A 20,040-nucleotide genomic window follows, 5' to 3' on the forward strand; every position below is an offset into this window, starting at 1 on the left:
AGAATTAAATATATTGACTCTTTTCTCTCCCACACTGCTGCACAACAAACATATTTTTATTCAATGTATGCTAGTTTAATTATAAAGGGTTCAGATAGCAATCATTCTAGCAAGTGTTGATACCAAATCCATGTTCTATACCTCACGGTTCAGGATTTTTTTTAAAGTCACGTCGTGCTACGTTGTTTTACTGGGCAATACTAATGAAAATCACAAATGTACAAGTAGTATAGTGGCTAACGCCTAGCGCTTTTATCCGGGAGACCAGGGATTGATTCCCAGACGCTACCTTTTCTCCCGCAAATCCCCCCCACCCCCCCCCCCCCCCCACACACACACACATGCGTTTATCGGCCGGCCCATGTGCGGGGCTTGACTCCTCTATTTTTTTTATTTGATTTTTTCTTTTCTTTTCTCATTATGTTTTCTTTCCTTTCTTTTCTCATTCTGTTTTCTATCCTTCCTTCAAAAAATGATTGTTGGGATTTTTCAAAAACATGTTCAAGAAGTCATAAAATGTATGTGAATTCAAAAAATGTTACGGAAATCATAATTATTTATGGACTATAAAAATTTTGGTAGTTTTGTAAAATTGTTCACCAATTATAAAAAATATTCAAGAAATAAAAACATGTTCATGGTTTTGAAGAAATGATAGTGTATTCAAAAAATATTAAGGATTCTGAAAACAAATGTCCATGAAATTTTAGAAAATATTCACATAAATTAAAAACCGTGAAAATTTAAAAAACAGATTTTTTTTGAGAAAAATCGATCAATTCAAAAAATGTTGGTGAGTAAAAAAATGTGCAAGAATTCGAAAACTGCTCGTTCATTTCAATTGTTCGTCATTTTTTTTAAGAATACAAAATTTTAAAACAAAGTTAGTCGATTCAAAAAAGTGTTCACCGATTAAACAAATATGTCTAGGATTGGATTTTGAAAGTCTTTATTTGTCTAGGCATTGGGAGTGATTCATGGTCGATGAGATTTTTTAAAAAAGTTTTAAACATTTCCTTGCACAATATAATGAAAAATGTAGCATGCAGTGGCAAGCCCATAGCCTTGGAATTTACCATGTCGAATGCACTATGATCACATAGACATCACACCATCATCAACGAGGGTGAAAGGAAAAATAAATGGCAACATGGTGAGCCACTGTGTTAGAATAAAAGATGTTCATATGTCACGATATTGAGTTATACTTATTTGACTAGCGCATAGTTTATTTGTCTCCGTTGCAACGCACGGGCATATTTTGCTAGAATATTACTATTAAAGGACGGAGTGTTTCAGTCGTACATGATGAAAACTGCCTCTGAATTTGACATAAATTACCCATCATGCCACCGGTAATTAATAAAAAAAAACGTTTCGCAGCAAAAAATCTCGGACAGGGCCGGACAATGTATAAACCTCCTATATTACGCTCTGCATGCTGGGAGAACATGCAGCAAACCCATTTGGGCCGGTCCATGCACAGGCGCCTGTCTTTTTAGTTCTGTTTTTTTTTCAGTTCCGTTTTATGTTTTCTAGTTTAAATAATTTAGAGCTTAAAATATATTATAAAATTTTAAAAAACCGGAAATTTTCAATCAACATATTCAAAAAAACATAAATTTTTTGTGAATTGAAAAACAGCACGGGGTTTTTGTAAAAAATGTTTGCAAATTTTGAAAAAATGTATGTCAAATAAAATAAGTCCATGATTTCAAATCAAATTCTATGTATTAAGAATTATTAAAGACATTTAAAAAAATGTGTCCTACTTCAAAATATGTTAATGTATTTCAAAAATGTCCTAAAATTTGAAATATAGTTAATCCCTGTTTTTATAGCTTCATTTTCTCTTTTCATTTTTCTGTTCCATTATTGTTTTTTCCACTTTAAATAATTTAGCATTACAAAAAACTTTTGCAATTTTAAAAACTAGGACTTAGATATTAAAATGTTGACGAAAACATAAAATATTCGTGAATTCAAAAAAAAACTCAGGATTTTTGTAAATTTTTTCGCATATTCCAAATCAATGTTCGTCATTTTGAAAATAGATTGCTGATTTGTAAAAATGTTTGTTAATTAAAAAAATGTTCATGAATACTTAAACCCGTTCTAAAAAATGTTCATGCGTTTTAGTAAATGTTTGTAAACTGTAGTAAATGTTGTATTAAAGTTTAATGTTGCATATTCAAATACTTCTAAAAATTATTATCTCTTTTGAATCCTAACTCGAAATCTTACATGTTATATATTAAAATTACTCAGAAAATGTGTGGATTTCAAATATGATATCATCTTGCACATTTCTAAAATTGGATTTAGCATGCAATCTTAATTAATACCTTTTTTATATGACGTATTTTGAAAATGAATACTATATATGTTCCTACACCATTTGAATTGGCACTAAACATATTATTTGTACCATATGGGATGTTGACTCCAAGAAGCCCTATTACATGTGTCCCTACACCATTTAAATTGGCAGAAAAGTTATTATTGGCATCATAGCGACTTTGATTTCAAGCAGCTACCATATGCTAAAGGTTACAACAAGTATATAATTATCCGTTATATTTCACACAATGCACAATAACCGACCCATATACGATAATGTACATTAAACTACTAATATGTTGTATTAAAGTTGAGACACTTATTTTAAAATGAACGGACTACTTCCCTATTTTCATCATAATGCTATATTTGTTGGGAATTAATGAAGAGGAACGACAACAAAAACGTAAAAAGATAGCGGCAACTATGTAGATATTTTGGTTGTCTAATAAATCAGAAACACCTTGAATACACTAATCATTACGCTTTGTCATGCGGTATTGCGAAAGTTTTCAAAGAATTTGCAGATGCCATCGGATGTGTGTATGAGGGATTATTTTTTCCGATGCAAGGCACGGACATGTTTGCTAGTGAAATAGTAATACAAGATTGAGATCCACCTTAGGCCTTGTTCGGTTAATCCACTGTCCAAATGAATTGAGGTGGATGAAAGGAAAATGGGATGAAATTTATATTAGATGGGATTTAATCCTCGTCAATCCACCTCATTCTCGATGGAACCGAACAGAGACTTAAGGTTGATCATAATGAAAGTATCATAGGTAGTCATGCATGCCAATTAGGCAATTTTGATGAGGTGGCACATAATTAAATGGAGAAATAGAGGTTTGAGTATCATATCATGATACAATATCATATTGAATGATGTGCTACTATGTGTCATGCATGACAATAAATGAATTGTTCTATGATACTAACATATGATACTATGCAATACGAATGTAGTATCATACACTAGTATCATATGCATTATAGAAGTATACTGAAAAAGGCATTCGTCATGCTTTACATATAAAGCAACAACCATAAAAAAACAGAAGCGATACAAACCACAACACACAACACGAGAACCACACTCTCCGAGGGCCAGATACATAGGTGCCAAAGGGCTACAACAACACCACACCAATGGACTCGACGTAGACAACAAGAGGAAACAGGAAGCATCACTACGGAGCCGCCGACGCCCTTCCGATGAGATCACAAAGAGATGAAGTTGAGAATCGTCGACACCGTGCGCTCCAAGGCGGTGCCTTCATGAAGGGCACAACACCATAGCGCCGCCATCGCCCGAACCAGAGATCGGATTTTTATCCGGAGCACGACGAAGGGAGGGAGCAACCACGACGGAGACTTTAGGAAGATGACGCCGCCTCTGTCGATTTTGCCTAAAACAGACAGGGTTTTCACCCCAGAAAGCATACTCCGCCTTTGGTAGGACGACCAAACGTCTGCCACCACATTGCCCATGCGGCCATGGCTGCCAGCCATCCACACCTGATCTGTGGCCTCAGCCCACGAGCACCACGGCTCCCACCACCTGGGCCGCCGCCCAAGAAACAAGACGCCCGAAAGGTCCTCCATGGTTGCAGGTGATGAGCTGACCGCCAAGCTACGACCATCGACAGAGCCACCAACGAACAAAACGGTCAAATCGACCAGGGAGCAACCAGGTCGGAGAAGAGGTGAGGCGGGAGCAGAGTACGTCAATGTCTGGCACCTCTGCCAGTGACGGGTGGCCCGACCGCATCGACGCCACCCATCTCTCCCACCACCTCTCCAAACGTCACCCTGACGCCCAACCCAAGCTCCCAGTTGGATCAGCACCTGGCCCAAACCAGACACCCACTCAACGGCGCGGGGAGCCAGACCGACCACAACCTGCAACCACGAGAAAGACCAACAGTATCCCCAAGGGTCGCACGCACACAAGCCGACGAGAGCCCATCCGTTGTTGCGCCACCACCAGAACCACCATGAGCTGAACCACGCCGACGCAACAATGCTGCCATGAGCCGACCCATGCCACCATCATGGGTTCCCACAAAGTCGTGGTAGCCCAACTCCACCAAGGACCACCGCAGCACCGGGAGTAGCCGCCTCAGTAGTTGGTCGCACGCCAGTGTGGTCAACACCCATCGTGAGGACCAAGCTTTGTTGTGGCCAGCCCTCGCGTCGCCAACTAGAGGGAGCCCCCAGATCCAGATCCCAATTTGGGCCTCTGTCGCCTCTGCCACCAGGGCCCCAACAACCAGTGCAGGTACCCCGCCATGCAGGGGCAGCAGCCCTGCACCCATTCAATTGTACGAAATGAATTTCTAGGTGTCAATCTTTAAAAAGAAGATAAGAAGCAAAGTTTCTCCCTTGAGTTTGACTGAAAAAACGAAAATGCGAGAAAAATTGCAATCCCTACCACTTCAGCACAAGGGCGCTCGATCAGTGGCACGGGAAATTTTCAGCGGAGCGGCGCTTCAGAATATTAGCCTCGAGTTCGCCACCAGCAGTTTAATAGATCCTCTTTAGCAGAAAGACGCATTTACCTAAGTTATGGAAAAAGCTTTATCAGATTCTCTTTTCCAAAGTTGCTCTCGTGCAATCCTTATCGACAGAAAAAGATTGCAGTCCAGTGAATCCTCCTGTTTGAATCGGAGTTTGAAACGAGACAAACTTCTCCTCGGGAGGATAGATGCGGCGATTCAGGTGAGATCAAGGTTCAAATCGTTTGTTCGTTAGGATGCTGAATATCAGAATAGGACGAACGAACCGGCATCCACATCTTTTTTTTCTCTTCACTCGGACCAGTCTGCCTAGTGGACTTCGTGGACAGGTGGTGGAAACTACCAAGCTGTTATGATCTTCTACATCCTTGGTCTCTGTGTTCCGTCATCTAAAGAATCAAAACGGTCGGCCATACTTTCTAGAGGATTAGATTCCAAGGGTCCGAGTCGGGTTCTTCTCCTACCTGTATCGAATAGAACAAAGAAGTGTAGCCCCAGTTTCTTCGAAAATGGTAAGATCTTTCGCGCTTGACATGTCGTGAATCCTCTTGAAAGAGATGGGTGCCCTTGGAAACGCAGACACAGGTGGTGCATGGTTGTCGTCATCTCGTGCCGAAACTGCTCAAGTTTTAGCAAAAGCCGCCCTACGAGGTCGCATTGATTGGTTGACAGGCTTGAAAGAAAACGTATTTCTGGGCGTTACTCACCCTTTGTCCACTGGAAACACCACTTCCCGTTCGGGTCAAGTCGCGCAACACCTAGTATCCATCACAGTCGCGGTAAGATAGAGGATGCAAGCGTTATCCGGAATGATTGGGCGTAAAGCATCTGCCTCTTGTGGGAAGGTTGGCTAGAGATTTCTTGGAAAATACCAGCCCCTTTCAGTTCATAATGAGACGGGACTAATTCTATTTTGATTCCAATGCCACATCGCTGCCAGGAAACACAAGCCAGAAAACAAATTGCTTAGCAACAGTCGGACAAGTGGGTAATGTTGTGACCACGGTGTTGGGGGTTCGAATCCCTCCTCGCCCACAGCCTTCCAAAGGGGGAAGGGCCTTTACTTTCGAATCCTAAGGCAAAGGGGCGAGAAACTCAAGGCTACTCTAACAATAACGAAAGTTTCGTAAGGGGACTGGATTCTCTTTCGGATAGGCCCTAAATGGAGAAGAAAGGTTGAATCCCGAACCCAAGAATTCAAAATGACAAGTTCCTATTTACCCAGAAAAAAAACCAATAAAAATGAGAATACTACTTATTAGAATAATTAGACCAAGCTCGAGTACGGTAGGGGCTGAGGGAATTTCCGGTGGAGCGGTGAAATGCATTGAGATCGGAATGAACACCAACGGCAAAAGCACTCTGTTGGGCCGATATTGACACTCAGAGACGATCCATTTTGCGAAAATATAGATTATACAAAAGATGCAAAATTGAATTAGAATGGACGGTGTAGTAGCAATAAATGTGAGAATATTAACTTCCGTAACCGGATTTCCTATTACGATGGATGGAAGAAAGAATGGATAGTCCAATAGCGGCTTCAGGAGCATCTTAAAGTTGGTTTATTCGGTAGCCGCAAATGACCTGTTTTCGTTTGAGTAGGATTCGACAATGGACCTGAGTCGGTGATTCAAAAATTTAGCACCGCGTCCCCTACCGGCGAGGTCGTCCCGTGCAGCCCACCACCATTCGGAAAGGAAAGGAGGCCCCGCCACCGCGACCGGGCAGGCTTTTCCCTCCAGCGAGTGCGGCGGCGGCGAGGAGAGAGGACAAGGGGAGGGGGCTATGACCGACGATGGCGAGGGTTTCCCCGTTGCTCGGGGGAGCGACGTGTGGGAAGGGGTGGGGTGCTATGTTGTTCTTTCTACCTTCATTATAGTAGTACTTTCCATTACAACCAGCCTAATTGGAACGAAAGAGAAAAGATAACGGCCACACATGTGGGCGTTTGCATCTCGTCCATACGCATGGATCGACGTTCGTTTATGGTTGCACGAATCTTGGCAAGTTTTACCAGATTTTCTATGCCAAGTATGACTGGACTGGTGTGTGGGCATTTAACCACTTCACCCACACGCCCGTTTCTCTCTCATCAAAATCTTTTTGGGTTTCCGTCTTAATTTTTTTTATCTCCTAAGTAAAAAAAAATAATTAAAAATCCGTTTTCACAATTAAATCCGTTTCGACGAGATCTTCAAAACTAGATCTCATGTTGATATGTTTTGATGAAATTTTTTTGGGCAAAAGTTGTCACAATGTTACACAGTAGTTGCCATAATGTTTACACTACAGTTGTCATGACATGTTTTATCTATTTTTTCTTCTAGATTTAAAGTTATCGTTATATTTTCAACTATTTTTATAGAATTTTTATTAATTAAGCATGATAATTTTTAGTAATTAACCATGACAAATTTAATTCATAAATCATGACAATTTTTAGTAATCGATCGTGGCAAATTTAGTTTATAAATCATGACAATTTAAAAAAATGAACCATGATCGATGAATTTTTTTAACCAAATACGGGGTGTTTCTTTTGCACACCATATAAAACTAGTAAGCATCCACGTGCAACGCACGAATAATCGTACACCGAAAATTCCCTGCTCATAATTAGCAAAAATCACACATCCAAGGCAATCAACATGGTGAATTTCTTCGTAAAGAACATCTGGGATATTTATTGTCTGTATACTCCCTCCGTGCCTAAATATAAGTCTTTTATGCACTACATACGGATGCATATAGACATTTTGATCCATATGTGATTTATATTCGAAAATTTAAAAAGAATTATAATTAGGAATGGAGGAAGTAGTCAAAATAGAATCAAATATTTCATAATGTACAAATAAACATGGTAGACACAGAAAAGGTAAAAAAAGAAAAAAAAGAACATACTCCCGTTATAAAAAAAAAGACCTCACCCACTCCCGTTATAAAAAATAACCTCACAATTCCCTAAAAAAAATAACCTCACAATCTCACCCACCTCGTTATATAAAAAAAAACACAATCTCACCCACTACCCCTCTCCCCACCCGATCCTTATCCTCTCCTCTCAGTGCACTCCGACCATAGCCCTCTCCCCATCCGAACCTTATCCTCTCCTCTGCACTGCGGCGACTCCGGCGTGCTCCGCGCGAAACCCTGCTGCTCCTCCCATCAGAGATCCTCATCCTCCTCACGCTCCCGGAGCTGCTCCGCGTCCGCTCCGTCGCCCGTCCCCTGTCCCACCTCATCTCCTCCCCGGACTTCCGCCGCTTCTACCACCTGTCCTCCGTCTCGTCTGACCCCGCCCAGGCCGCCGCGTGGCTCCTTGTGTTCAAGAAGCTCCCGCCCTGCGGCGTCGCGCTACGGGGCTTCCACGGGTCGTTCGGCCGCTGGTTCCACATCGCCGTCTCGGACATCATCTCCCCCGCCGTGCCCCCGGGGGAGGACCTCTACTTCCTCGCTGCCTCCGGCAGCTCCTTCCTGTTCGCCGCCAATGGCCGCCGCGAGCTCGTGGTGGTTGACCTCTCGGCCCGGCAGCTCCTTCCTGTTCGCCGCCGCCACTCCCCTACCGTCCGCGCTCCTCTCTCGAGGCCACCCCGGACATCGAAGCTCATGGCATAGAGGGCCGCGGGCGCGCTTCTCTGGCGGCCCCTGGGGCTCGCACCGCCCACAGCCCCGAGGGCCCTGAGCACCAGCGCCGCAGCCGCGGAGGGAGAGGCGGCAGAGTGCATACACCGCGGTGCGCCCCGAGTAGATGTGGTGGGAGGAGGTGAGGAGAAGGGAACGCGGGGAGCTGCCCGTGCGGCGCTTCCAGACCCTCGCCCGCTCGCGCCACCTCGCTCGCGCTCTCCAATCGCAAGGAGATCGCCACCCCGCACCTCGGCGCCGTCAACTCCCTCTAGGTCCCCTTATACTGAAGCAAATTTGGGATCAAAGAAATTTGTACCTTTTATAAATATGCTTTTTGGAAGCGGATCATCCATGTAATGTTCCTTGCATTGCTTTACATTTTGCAGAGCCTCCGAGTTGACGATAGGCATATAACCGGCTATATTATGAAGGTAATACCACAAAATGTTATTGGCCATACAACATAATTGTTTTTTGTACCAGTGTCTACTTGCATTGTCATATTGTGGAAATGTATTGCAATGAAGTATACAAGCATGGTTGGTGGGTTTACAACAAGCATGTTGCGGTTGTTGGCTTAGTTACTTCAAAATTCGTATTTGGTTGGATTCTATTTTTCATTCTTTGTTATCCAGGCAGTAGGCTTACTGTTTGCTTATGTTCTTTAAGGGGAATCTCCATCTTTCATTGAATCGATTAGATCTGGCAGTAACAGATTTCAGGGGAGCTCAAGAACTAAGGGCTGATCTTCGCTCTTATCAAGGTTGTTGCACATAGATACTTCTGGTTGCTTATTTAAAGCCTACATGCAGCCTAATATAGATATTATTCTCAGGTTTGGTGCGTGCTTATCTAGCACTTTCCAAATGCAAAGATGCACTGTTCACTGCACGTGAAGCAATGAAGGTTATGCATCAGTCTGCAAAAACTCTGAAGCTAGTTGGTGATGTGCATGCCATCAGTTCCACTGGGAGAGAGAAGGTAGAGCCACCTTTTTTTATTTTCTTATGATTTCGTTTTCTTTTCTTTTCTTGTGACTGCGCCCTTTGACAAGTGACTTAATGTTGTTCAATTATTTCCGAGGCAATAAAGTTCTACGAATCTGCTATTCGTCTCGAACCTGGATTTCTCGGAGCAGCATTGGCATTGGCTGATTTGCATGTTGCTGAAGGACGGAATAAGGAGGCTTTTTTGTTGCTTGAAAGATATCTAAGACAATGGGCCGATGATTCTCTACATGTCAAGTTGGCCCAAGTATTTGCAGCAACAAGTCTGCTTTCTGATGCACTCTCCCACTATCAATCTGTACTAAGGTCCGTACACTTTCTCTTGGAGTTGAAACTACGAAATAGCAACCCTAAGTTGTAGGAAGGCTTCATGCTGGATCATGTATTTCCCCACCCTCTCAATCCTATCCATTTACCGTCCTGTGCATTTATCTTTGCTTATTGCCTTTCCCCCTCACCAATGGGTCAATTGCTACCTTGAACAAGTACAAAGGAACTTAAGCAAATTTGGGATCAAAGAAATTTGTCGGACAGGAAAAGTATTTTCTGAATCATTTGTTGCTTACATGCATGGGCATATTTTCTGAATCATTTGTTGCCTACATCCACATGCATATTTTCTTCATTAGCTAATTCTTATCTCCCAACGTTCTTAGATTGCTTTGAGGCGTGAAAAGATCGGAGCAACTGCTCGTTTCTGGGGATTTTCTGCTGCTTCTTACCCAGACCTTGTAGAAGCATCGCGCAAAAATCCTCTTACCTCTGTGAATAAGACGGTTAATGGCAGTTTTGATCAACCAACCAGTGCTGGGGTATGTTTCTGTGTTTATAAGACTAACTCCATGTTTGTTTCCCATTTCCTCTTGTTCTTCTTTCCTATTATATCCGTTTTAAAAGGTGGTGTGTAGCTTTAGGAGTACCTTTTAGGACACTGCTGTATGCAAATTAAATGTACTTCGTAAGCTATGCTTGAGAGATGCCCCTTGTGTGGATAATGCAACAAAGATTTTGAGGTGAAAGAAAAGAAAGAACTTGTGAACTGGTGTATCTTTAATAGTTATTTAATGGAAAGAAATGAAACTAAACTTCTTGCCATTGTAGAAATCCCAGTGTAGTCATCGCTCCATAAGTGGTTCTTTTTAGAGGAAAATTAATTTGTATACCAGGTTATAGGAAATCAAAAAATAGAAAGAAAAATAGAGTTCATACTGCGAAACTGGGGAGACCTCCATTCATATAAAACTGAAGACCACACTTACAAATCACCACAAGACTTTTAAATGTGCAACCGAAGCAACATAACTGAGAAAAACATTTCCAAATTTCCACTAAACATATTAGATACATTATTACAATATGTATGTCTATTGCTACTGATTCTTATAACATGTGGTTGTTTTGACTTTGAACTGTGTATGCAGGGTGATGTTTATCCTGTGGAACCTTATCAGAGCTTGTCCATGAACCAAGTACTTGATGCCCATTGGGGTGTTCTTGATGATGAAGATGTAAGTTCAAAGAATTCCAGTTTTGCAAAAGAAACATCGTTTTTTTTAATTAAAATGACCTATAGACTGTATGCACTGTTTATTTCAAAGCTGGATCTAATTCTCTCTCTCCGCCAAGGTTGTGGTGTGGTTCAGCACCGGCTACATCACCATAAAGGACATGGTGGTCACCGGCATGCCCATCAAGATCGTCGGCGTTGCCGCTCTCACGGTCCTGCTGCCAACGCTAGGTAAGTTTACCTGCTTACATCTTAGTACCAATTACTGTTGATTGACCCAAATCAAATTAATAAATCCTTCATTAACTTAGTACTAATTACTGTTGATTTATAGAAGATGATCCCTAAAATAATTTCATATTTTTTTCATACGGGTACAAAATGTTATTATGTCACTCAAATTGTATTTTCAAAATTGTGACATATTTGTGATCCAACACACCTATCATAATCTATAGTAAAACATATTTAAGTTTTTTTATCGAGGAATTTATCGGTGTCTTATATAAAACAATATGACTTTTATTTAAGACAATATGAGAACGTGCGTAACATACGATCCAGAAACATGTCTCCGCACAAAATTAACGACCACACAATAATTGTTACAGAAATATGTTTTAAAAACCAGGACTAAGCATGTCCTGATGGTCCATCTTTTGAAGCAATGAAAGTCCATCTATAGATGCGATGTATGATGCTTCCTTCAATGTATGGGATATTGTTTTGAGATTCATTTTCTTCATACTTTAAAATATGCACCAAAAATCGCTTCCTCAGTTCAAAACAGTCCTACATATGCAGTAGACAACATTGTTATAACAAGTTTGTATGTTCAATGTGTATACAAATAAGCATGGTGTAAATACTCACCTGGGGTACAGGAAAATATAGTTTTCCATCGCACAATGAGTGCATGTAGTGAAAAACCAAATACCCCGTCAAGGCATTGCATGTATGAAATAAACACATAATGTGAGTTGAATGAATGAATTATTTAATATTATAATGCATTAAAAAGATTCATACCAGTGTGAGTTTGTTGGAACAACCGGAACTATACATTCCCATTTAGAGATATCGTCCTTGAATGCAGGGTTTGCAACTTGGAGTGCGGGGTTTAGGTTACTGACCACGGTTTTAAGTATATTCTTTCCCAAAGTAGGTATTGGTATCGGATCAAAAATTGAGATAACTTTTTTATCTTGATCCAAGACAAACAATAGAAACAACCCAAAAATATCCCAAGGCAATAAAATCTGCAATGATGCATACATTTATAAATACATTAAATATTAATTTAAACCAAATAAACCACTGTTATAAATGAAAAATTAAAATCTTACCATATCACACTGTGAGATATGATACTCATTGCTGTCAGGCCAGCTATGAAACAATCGTTTAAACGTAGCACTGTCCATATTTTCATGATGACTTGGGTCTCGTGCATAGTGGAACATGGACTAAAATAAAAATAAGAAAACAATAGTTCTATGAGGAAAAAAAATGTAAAACGCAATTATAGTAACTTACACAAAAGTTTAGATCCATGTAGTGAGATGGAATGTCTCTAAGAAGTTGGACTTCGTGGCGCGCTAGTATCCGCACAGCCATGTTAAAGCAATCAATATCCATATATTCATCATTGTTTAGTATGTTTTTTATTTGTCTCAACTTTAAGCTGATGGGGTAAGGATCAGAGCTTTTCACCCATTCGCTCCTGTAAAATCAAAATTTTGTCAATTATAATGACATCAGAGTAATTTATTAGAATACAAAATGAACTAAAAGAACATGGCTTACTCTAGTAAAGCATCATCATCAACCATACTGATGAACAAGCACAGTTCGTCTATTAAGTCATCGTTTGTTGGGTTGACAGACGGTGAAAGGATATATGGCTATGAGATGAGCTCAACATCTGATGATGTATTCGATGTTTTGAGATTTTGAGGGGGTCCATCCAGAATCATACAATCCGTGGGATCTATATTGTTTTCGTCATCTTCCATGTCTCGATTTCTTATATTATCATCATTCAATTCCGATCCACTAAAATGACAGCTAGTTTTGTTCTAAAATTTGTCATATGATCCTATTAAAATAGAAATAAGAGTTAAGTAATGATACAACATAGAATAAGTATTAGGATAAAATTTACCTGCGTAGGAGTGTCAGACAAATCATTTCCAGTGAAGTACTCCATAAAATTTATCATCCACAGACCACAAGATGACCTATATATGATTATAGAAATTAAATATATCCATTATTGTTTTATCAATTTTACAAGTGTTTTATATACAAATGAATTTATAGAAATAGAGTTTAAGATATTCTCCAAAACTGTCTTTTTATATGCTGTATTTAGAAATAGAGTTTAAGATATTCCGCATATATGTAAACATAGAATTCTCACTTCTACTAATTGTAGTTATTCTAGAACCTGAGACGACAAAGGATGACATTCTTACAACATATGTCTTAATATTAATGGTTCAGATATCATGAAGGAGAAGGAGGTGCCGAAAGGGGATGGGAGCAACAAGTTTGATTCGAAAGAGGTATACCCATCTGTCTGCAGACTGCTCTTAATACATTCTTCCCTTGGCCATGCTGTAATGTTTACGTCTTTCCACTTATCAAATTTTAGTTCAATTTGAAGTGATGCATATTGGAATACATTTTCCAGTCCTTCAAGGTGTTGCATGAATAAATGACAACGTATTAGCATCACAACTGAAGAATAACAGAAATCGTCTTATCAAAAGATTGGGCACTGAGACTAATAACTAACCATAGCAGTGAGGTCTTTGCGGTTCATTCCTGGGCCTAGCGAGTCGAGCACCTGGATACGTCGCACCCTGCTATTTATAACTGCTAGGTACCAATGAAAGTCTTTAATGTTTACTGGAACATATATCTGTAAATAGAGTTTTTGTTAGTTTAGGTCCCATCTGTAGAAACATTCATCCATGATTGAATTCATAGTAATATGTAAAGAACTGAGACTCACCATATCATGTTCCAAATAAGTTGCAGCTCTGTCTAACGCACATCTTAGTGTGTCAGCCCGTATAAACTTAAATTCCTTTATCAGCTTAGAGATGCATGCATTCTCTAAGAACACACTTCCACCTGTCCTCATCTTTAGATGCTCTTTAGCACTTATGCAATGTATGTATGCGTCTATGATCTGTAATACGAAGTGCACACCTTGGTTATAGGACAAAATAGTAACTCATGTTCAAATAGCATCGTATCGTCATAAAGCTACATATACTTACTTTGCCGCCAAGAAATTCTCCGGGTAATAAAAGACGTTCCAACTGTCTTCTTTGGAGATTTGAGTCATCAATGCTCACTAAAGTTCTTTATCATTTGGTTCAGACATGATATTTTCAATCACGGACCAATCATCGCCGGTGCAGGCGTAATCTATCATGATGGAAGTAATAACATTTGTTAATAACGAGGAAAAAAAATGTAGCAAAACCAGGGCATAGAAAGATTTGCCCGTGCCTTCTCGAACCACCACGTAGTCTTGTGCCTTCTTAGGTTTGTTATTGTGACAGCCCGATGTCGACGTTCCAGAAGATTCCCCTCTCTTTCCGTTTTCGTCGTGTGTCTATTTTTATTTGTCACATCATCATCGCATCATGCGCATCATCTGCATTGCGTCGGCGTCTCCGTTGCCGCCCGTTTTCAAAACTTGCATCCGTTAGTAGTTGCCGATTCTCGTCGTTGCCCGTTCTGAGCCCTTCCGCACACGCACGCGTCCGCGGCACCGTCGAAACCCTGTTTTTAAAGTGCGTTTAAAACTTTCTCTAATCGAGGTGAAACTAGGCACGCGGTCGCGATTAGATATAGCTAGGCCGCCTGTCGAAATTTTGTCGCGATCGGAGACCGTCTGGTACCCGAACGGTCGACCGTAGCGGCACCGTATTCGGGCTACCGTCGGACGTCTGTCGGTGTTTTAAAATTCGTGCCGCGCCGCCCGTTCTCCCTCTCGTCTCCAGTAAACCACCCTACACGGCCGTGTACCCATACCCGCGTTCGGAATCGTCCGAATCCGACCCCGCGGTTGGATCCGGAGCGCGATTCCGGTTAACCGAGCCCCCCGTTTGTCTATATATAGACCCCTTCTAATTTCGGACAGCCTCCCCTTATCCTGCCTCGTTTTCCGCGCCCGAAACCCTAGCCGCCTTCCACCCTCTCTCTCTCCTCCCACCCACCAGCCGCCGCGGGGCCGCCGAGCCCAGATCGGGCCCGGGCAGGCCCATCCGGCGCGCCGCCGCCAGCCGCCGCCTCCCGTGCAACCCGCGCGCGCCTCCCGCGCCCCACGCCGCCTCCTAGAACCGCGCCGCCACCGGGACCTCGCCCCTTCGGCCGGAGACCTCGCCGCGGAGCACCTCCAGTCCCGCCGGCCGCCGCATCTTGCGCCAGCACCCAGCACGCCGGCCAACTCCCGGCCTCGCCTCCCCGCGCTACTCCCGAGGTCCTCGCGCCTCCCTGCTCTTCGCGCGTCGCGCTTCACCTCCGAGCTCGCCGCCACCCTGGCCTCGCCCCTCCGGCGACCGGACCTCACCGGAGGCCGAGCACCCACTAGCTCAGGCCGGCCTCGCCTCGAGCCGGCCGCAGGCGCCGCTCACGCCGAGCTCCCTCCTCGATCCCGATCTGGATCGGGAGGAGCGGTTCGCTCGCCAGCCGCCAGCCCCGTGGGCCTTCGCCCCGGCCTAGCAGCAGGCGGTGCCAGGTTGCCCCACGGCCCAGGCCTCGGCTGCCTGCCTCCAGCGCCCCGGCCGACCTCAGCGTTGCCCCCAGCCGGCCCAAGTGGCCCACGGTGAGATCCAACCCCCTGCCGTGTCCTATATGGCGCCTAGGCGCATTTTACGTGTTTTGCGCCACTGTTAGGCCCGTTAGTGAATTAGGAATTTTCGGAATTTTTTTGAAAATTCCAGAAAATAGGGAGATATTTAAAACGTTCGTATCTTTTATTCCGTGTGTCGGAACGATGCATATTTTATATGGTTTTGGGGTAGCTTCGCGAGTAGAACACGATTTCACAACTTGCATATTTATTTAACGTAGTTTAACGAGCCAAACGCCTAGTTTGGCGTGCTGTCCCAATAGGGGAACGTCCCGTATTTATTTTTCTTGCGGTCCGGATTGCTCGAGTGCCTTAGGTGAAATGCCCATGTGTTAGGGACTTATTTTCCAAGTATTTTAGAGTGGCCACGCGTATTTTTGCGTGTAGGATTTGCCGGTAATTTATTTCCCCGCGTTTAGAGTTATATCTCGCATTAATGTGTGGCATTATTTTGTGTTGCAAACCCCACATATTTTATTTGTTTCCGGGTTAGAAAAATCCCATGGATTTTTCTGTGCAAATAGTTTTAGCTTTCGAGTAAGTTAGTTCGCGAGATATTTTGCTATGTTGTCCTTTTGATTAATTCGTAGGATTTCTTCCGTGCCTCGTTTGAATTAGTTGTCAACTAGAGAGTTGATCTTGGATGTTTTGTTTAGCCCCTGGTATTTTTAGTTGCAATAGAAATGCATGTTTAGATGTGTTTTGCTTGCTCTCAAGTTGTTAGAAATAGTGATGTTTTAGACGAGCTAAAATATTTCTAAGTCTGGAATCTGTTATATTTTGTTGCTGTCTTGTCTTGCTTGCAGCTTGTGTTCTGTAACTCTTTTGAGGTTGGTCCAATGAAATTAGTTGTACCCCCTGTGTTTCTCTAGCATGCTGTGAATTTTCATGCCATTTGGAGACCCGTATCTTAGGATTTTGCTGCTGTCAATATGCCTTCAGGCTAAAAACTGCACTTTCACGAGGTGTAATTTTCACCAAGTCTGAAATAGTGCGTGAGATGCCATTTTGTGTCTTCTTTTCCTAGTGCTCCTTGCTGCCATGCTAGTTGTTGTTAGTTGGTTGTAGTAGTGCGTCTTGCCCTCTTTCATGCCATGCCTTGCTTGAGTTTATTGGAGTTGTGTAGCTCGTAGTTGTGGGTTGTAGAAAATGCTATGTGGCTGATTTTGGCAGATTGTAGTCAGTTCTTGTTTTGCTCGTAGTTTTTGAACCGTAGCTCCGATTAGATCGTGTCCTACATGAAACTTGCTTAGAATCTCGTGTAGTTTCATTTTCTCTTGCTGTTTATATGTGTTGAAGTGCTCGTAGCCACCGTTGCACACATATTTGCATTCATGCTCTCATATCTTGCGGTGCTTGTATCTTTTGAACCGTAGCTCCGTTGGAGATGTTCTTTATGTGTAGATTGCTTGCCTTGACGCGTAGAATCACGTGAACCTATTTGTTTTGTTGTTTAACAACTAATTAAAGGTGTTAATTCAGATCTGGACAGAATTGTAAATTAACATGTGAGGTCGTTTTGGAGGTGCTATATGTCATTTCCGACCTCACTTAATATGTCTAGATAGGTAGTTTAATCTCCGCTTCACCTCTTGCATGTTTGACAACATTAATATTGCCGTGTAAATAACCGGGATAGAACTAAATAATTAACGTGGAGTTTCGCCAATATGCAACTCGTGCATGTTGAACTTCACTTAATGTGTAGTGTTTGATTGTGTGATTTGTCAAGCCGTGACTTGCATGTTTTCAGCTGCTCATTCATCATATGTGTTGTGCATCTTGTGGTGAATTCCATGTGTTGATTTGTGTTTCCGGTTTGCTTCGTCTCGATAGAGTTCCGCAGCGTGCCGGATTTTGAGGACCCGTTCGACTACGTCGGTTCGTCTGCTTCACGGAGGCACTCTTCTTCCAAGCGGGATCTCAGGCAAGATGATCATTTCCCCAGATACCATTACTATCTTTGCCATGCTAGTTTTACCATTGCTATCGTTATGTCTCGTTGCCTACCACATGTTAAATATCAGCCTCTCAACAATGCCATGAAACCTTCAACCTGTTCGACCTAGCAAACCACTGAATGGCCATGTTACTGCTTGCTTAACCCTGTTGTTAGCGTTGCTAGTTGCAGGTGCATTGCTTCCATGTGAAAGCATGGGTTCCTTGATATATCAGCATATTTAAATGCTATTTAATTTAATGCACCTATATACTTGGTAAAAGGTGGAAGGCTCGGCCTTTTCTAGCCTGGTGTTTTGTTCCACCTTTGCCCCCTTTAGTTACCAGCTACCGGTGTTATGTTCCATAAATGCGCGCTCCTAACACAATCGGGGTTGTTATGGGGACCCCCTTGATAATTCGTTTTAGATTAAAGCTGGTCTGGCAAGGCCCAACTTTGGTACTACATTTGCCTAATAACCTAATAATAATGCATAGGGACCCGCCGGCACCCGCGGACTATTATAATCAACCCCCGGGCCAGTGCTCCTCATGAGTGTTGGTCCCACCTGAGCGATGTCCGGCGCCCCTCTGGTCACCCGGAGGTTTAGCGATCCCGACGTCTAGCTCATCCGCCGTGTCCTGAGAACGAGGTACGCGACTCCTATCGGGATCGTCGACACGTCGGGCGGCCTTGCTGGATTAGTTTTACCTTTGACGAGATATCTTGTGCATCGGGATTCCGGTGATGCTTTGGGTAATCTCAGAGTTGAGGTTTTCCACTAGGGAATCCGACGAGATCGCGAGCTTCGTGATTGAGGATTTCTATGCGGCTTGTGGTAATTTGTGATGGACTAGTTGGAGCACCCCTGCAGGGTTAAATCTTTCGGAAAGCCGTGCCCGCGGTTATGTGGCAACGTGGATACTTTGTTTAACACTGGTACTAGATAACTTGAAGTTAATTTAATTAAACATGCCAACTGTGTGCGTAACCGTGACTGTCTCTTTCGTGAGTTCCTTCTCAGATCGAGGACACGGTGGGGTTATGTCTGACGTAGGTAGGTGTTCAGGATCATTCATTTGATCATCTGTAGTTCACGTCCGTTTTGCCTAGATCTTCCCCCTCTTATTTCTGGTACTCGTAAGTTAGCCACCAAATATATGCTTAGCCGCTGCTGCAACCTCACCACTTAAACATGCCTCACCCATTAAGCTTTGCTAGTCTTGATACCTTTGGAAATGAGATTGATGAGTCCCCTGTGGTTCACAGATTACTACAACACCAGTTGCAGGTACATGTAAAGGTTACTCGACGCGAGCGCGTTGATTGTTCATTTGGAGTTGCTTCTTCTTCTTCTTCGATCTAGGATGGGTTCCAGGCCGGCAGCCTGGGATAGCAAGGATGGACGTCGTTCTTCTTTTGTCGTTTATTTCGTCCGTAGTCGGACCCTGCTCTTACTCTTGATGAATATGTGATGTACTGATGTGACTCTGATGTAGCTTGTGGCGAGTGTAAGCCAACTCTTTACATATCTCTTCTTTTTAGTACATGTACTTGTAACGATATCCATTCTTGCGACACGACGCGATGCGCTTCTATCCCTGACGAGGCCTTCGTGCCAAATTGAGGATAGGGTCGCATCTTGGGCGTGACAAGTTGGTATCTGAGCAAGTACCAACCTAGGAGCCCCCTTGATTGATCGAACTTGGCCGAGTCGAGTCTAGTGAAAAAATACTTTGAGTCTAGTTATATATCGGAGAGTGGGATTCTTTTTTCTCCTCTTCTATGCTCTGGTGAAGAATCTTGACGTAATAATTTATTCTACTCCTCTTCTCACTCAAAATTTTTTTAGGATCACGCGGATATTCTTGGGATCTATATGATGCTGATGTGACGGAGTTCTGTCTTGGTGCCTCCTGTCTGACTTGATTTTCTTCCGGGGAGTTGAGCTCCAGGGGGTTCTTGAGCACATCGTTATCATTCAGATGTCTTAATATCTCAGAACGAAGGATGTTTGTAATTTCTTCAATACTAGTAGTGGCGAGATAACCCCGATGTCCCCAGTACTGGTGCAGATTGTTCGGGGGTACTGCCATACTTTGTATCGTTGTGATCACGAGGGTCTGTTGTAGATGAAGGTCCGAGATTCTGGTCGTGTGTTGACGGATGTGATACAAGTGACGGGTTAGTATAGGAGTTGTGTGATTATTACTCCTTGTATCCGT

The 20,040-nt window shown here is 42.7% G+C and overlaps 1 protein-coding gene across 1 annotated transcript; it reads left to right on the forward strand.

Moving 5' to 3' along the window:
* The first annotated feature begins 9,076 nt into the window (after positions 1-9,076).
* LOC123430997 (anaphase-promoting complex subunit 7-like) lies at positions 9,077-9,897 on the forward strand. The gene is made up of 3 exons (XM_045114822.1): positions 9,077-9,252; positions 9,325-9,470; positions 9,573-9,897. Exons 1-3 carry the CDS (start codon positions 9,147-9,149, stop codon positions 9,855-9,857), a joined length of 537 nt encoding a protein of 178 aa, XP_044970757.1. The 5' UTR covers positions 9,077-9,146; the 3' UTR covers positions 9,858-9,897.
* The last annotated feature ends 10,143 nt before the right edge of the window (positions 9,898-20,040 follow it).

Source organism: Hordeum vulgare, chromosome 2H, assembly GCF_904849725.1.
Source record: "Hordeum vulgare subsp. vulgare chromosome 2H, MorexV3_pseudomolecules_assembly, whole genome shotgun sequence".
In the NCBI taxonomy this organism is placed as follows: Eukaryota; Viridiplantae; Streptophyta; class Magnoliopsida; order Poales; family Poaceae; genus Hordeum; species Hordeum vulgare.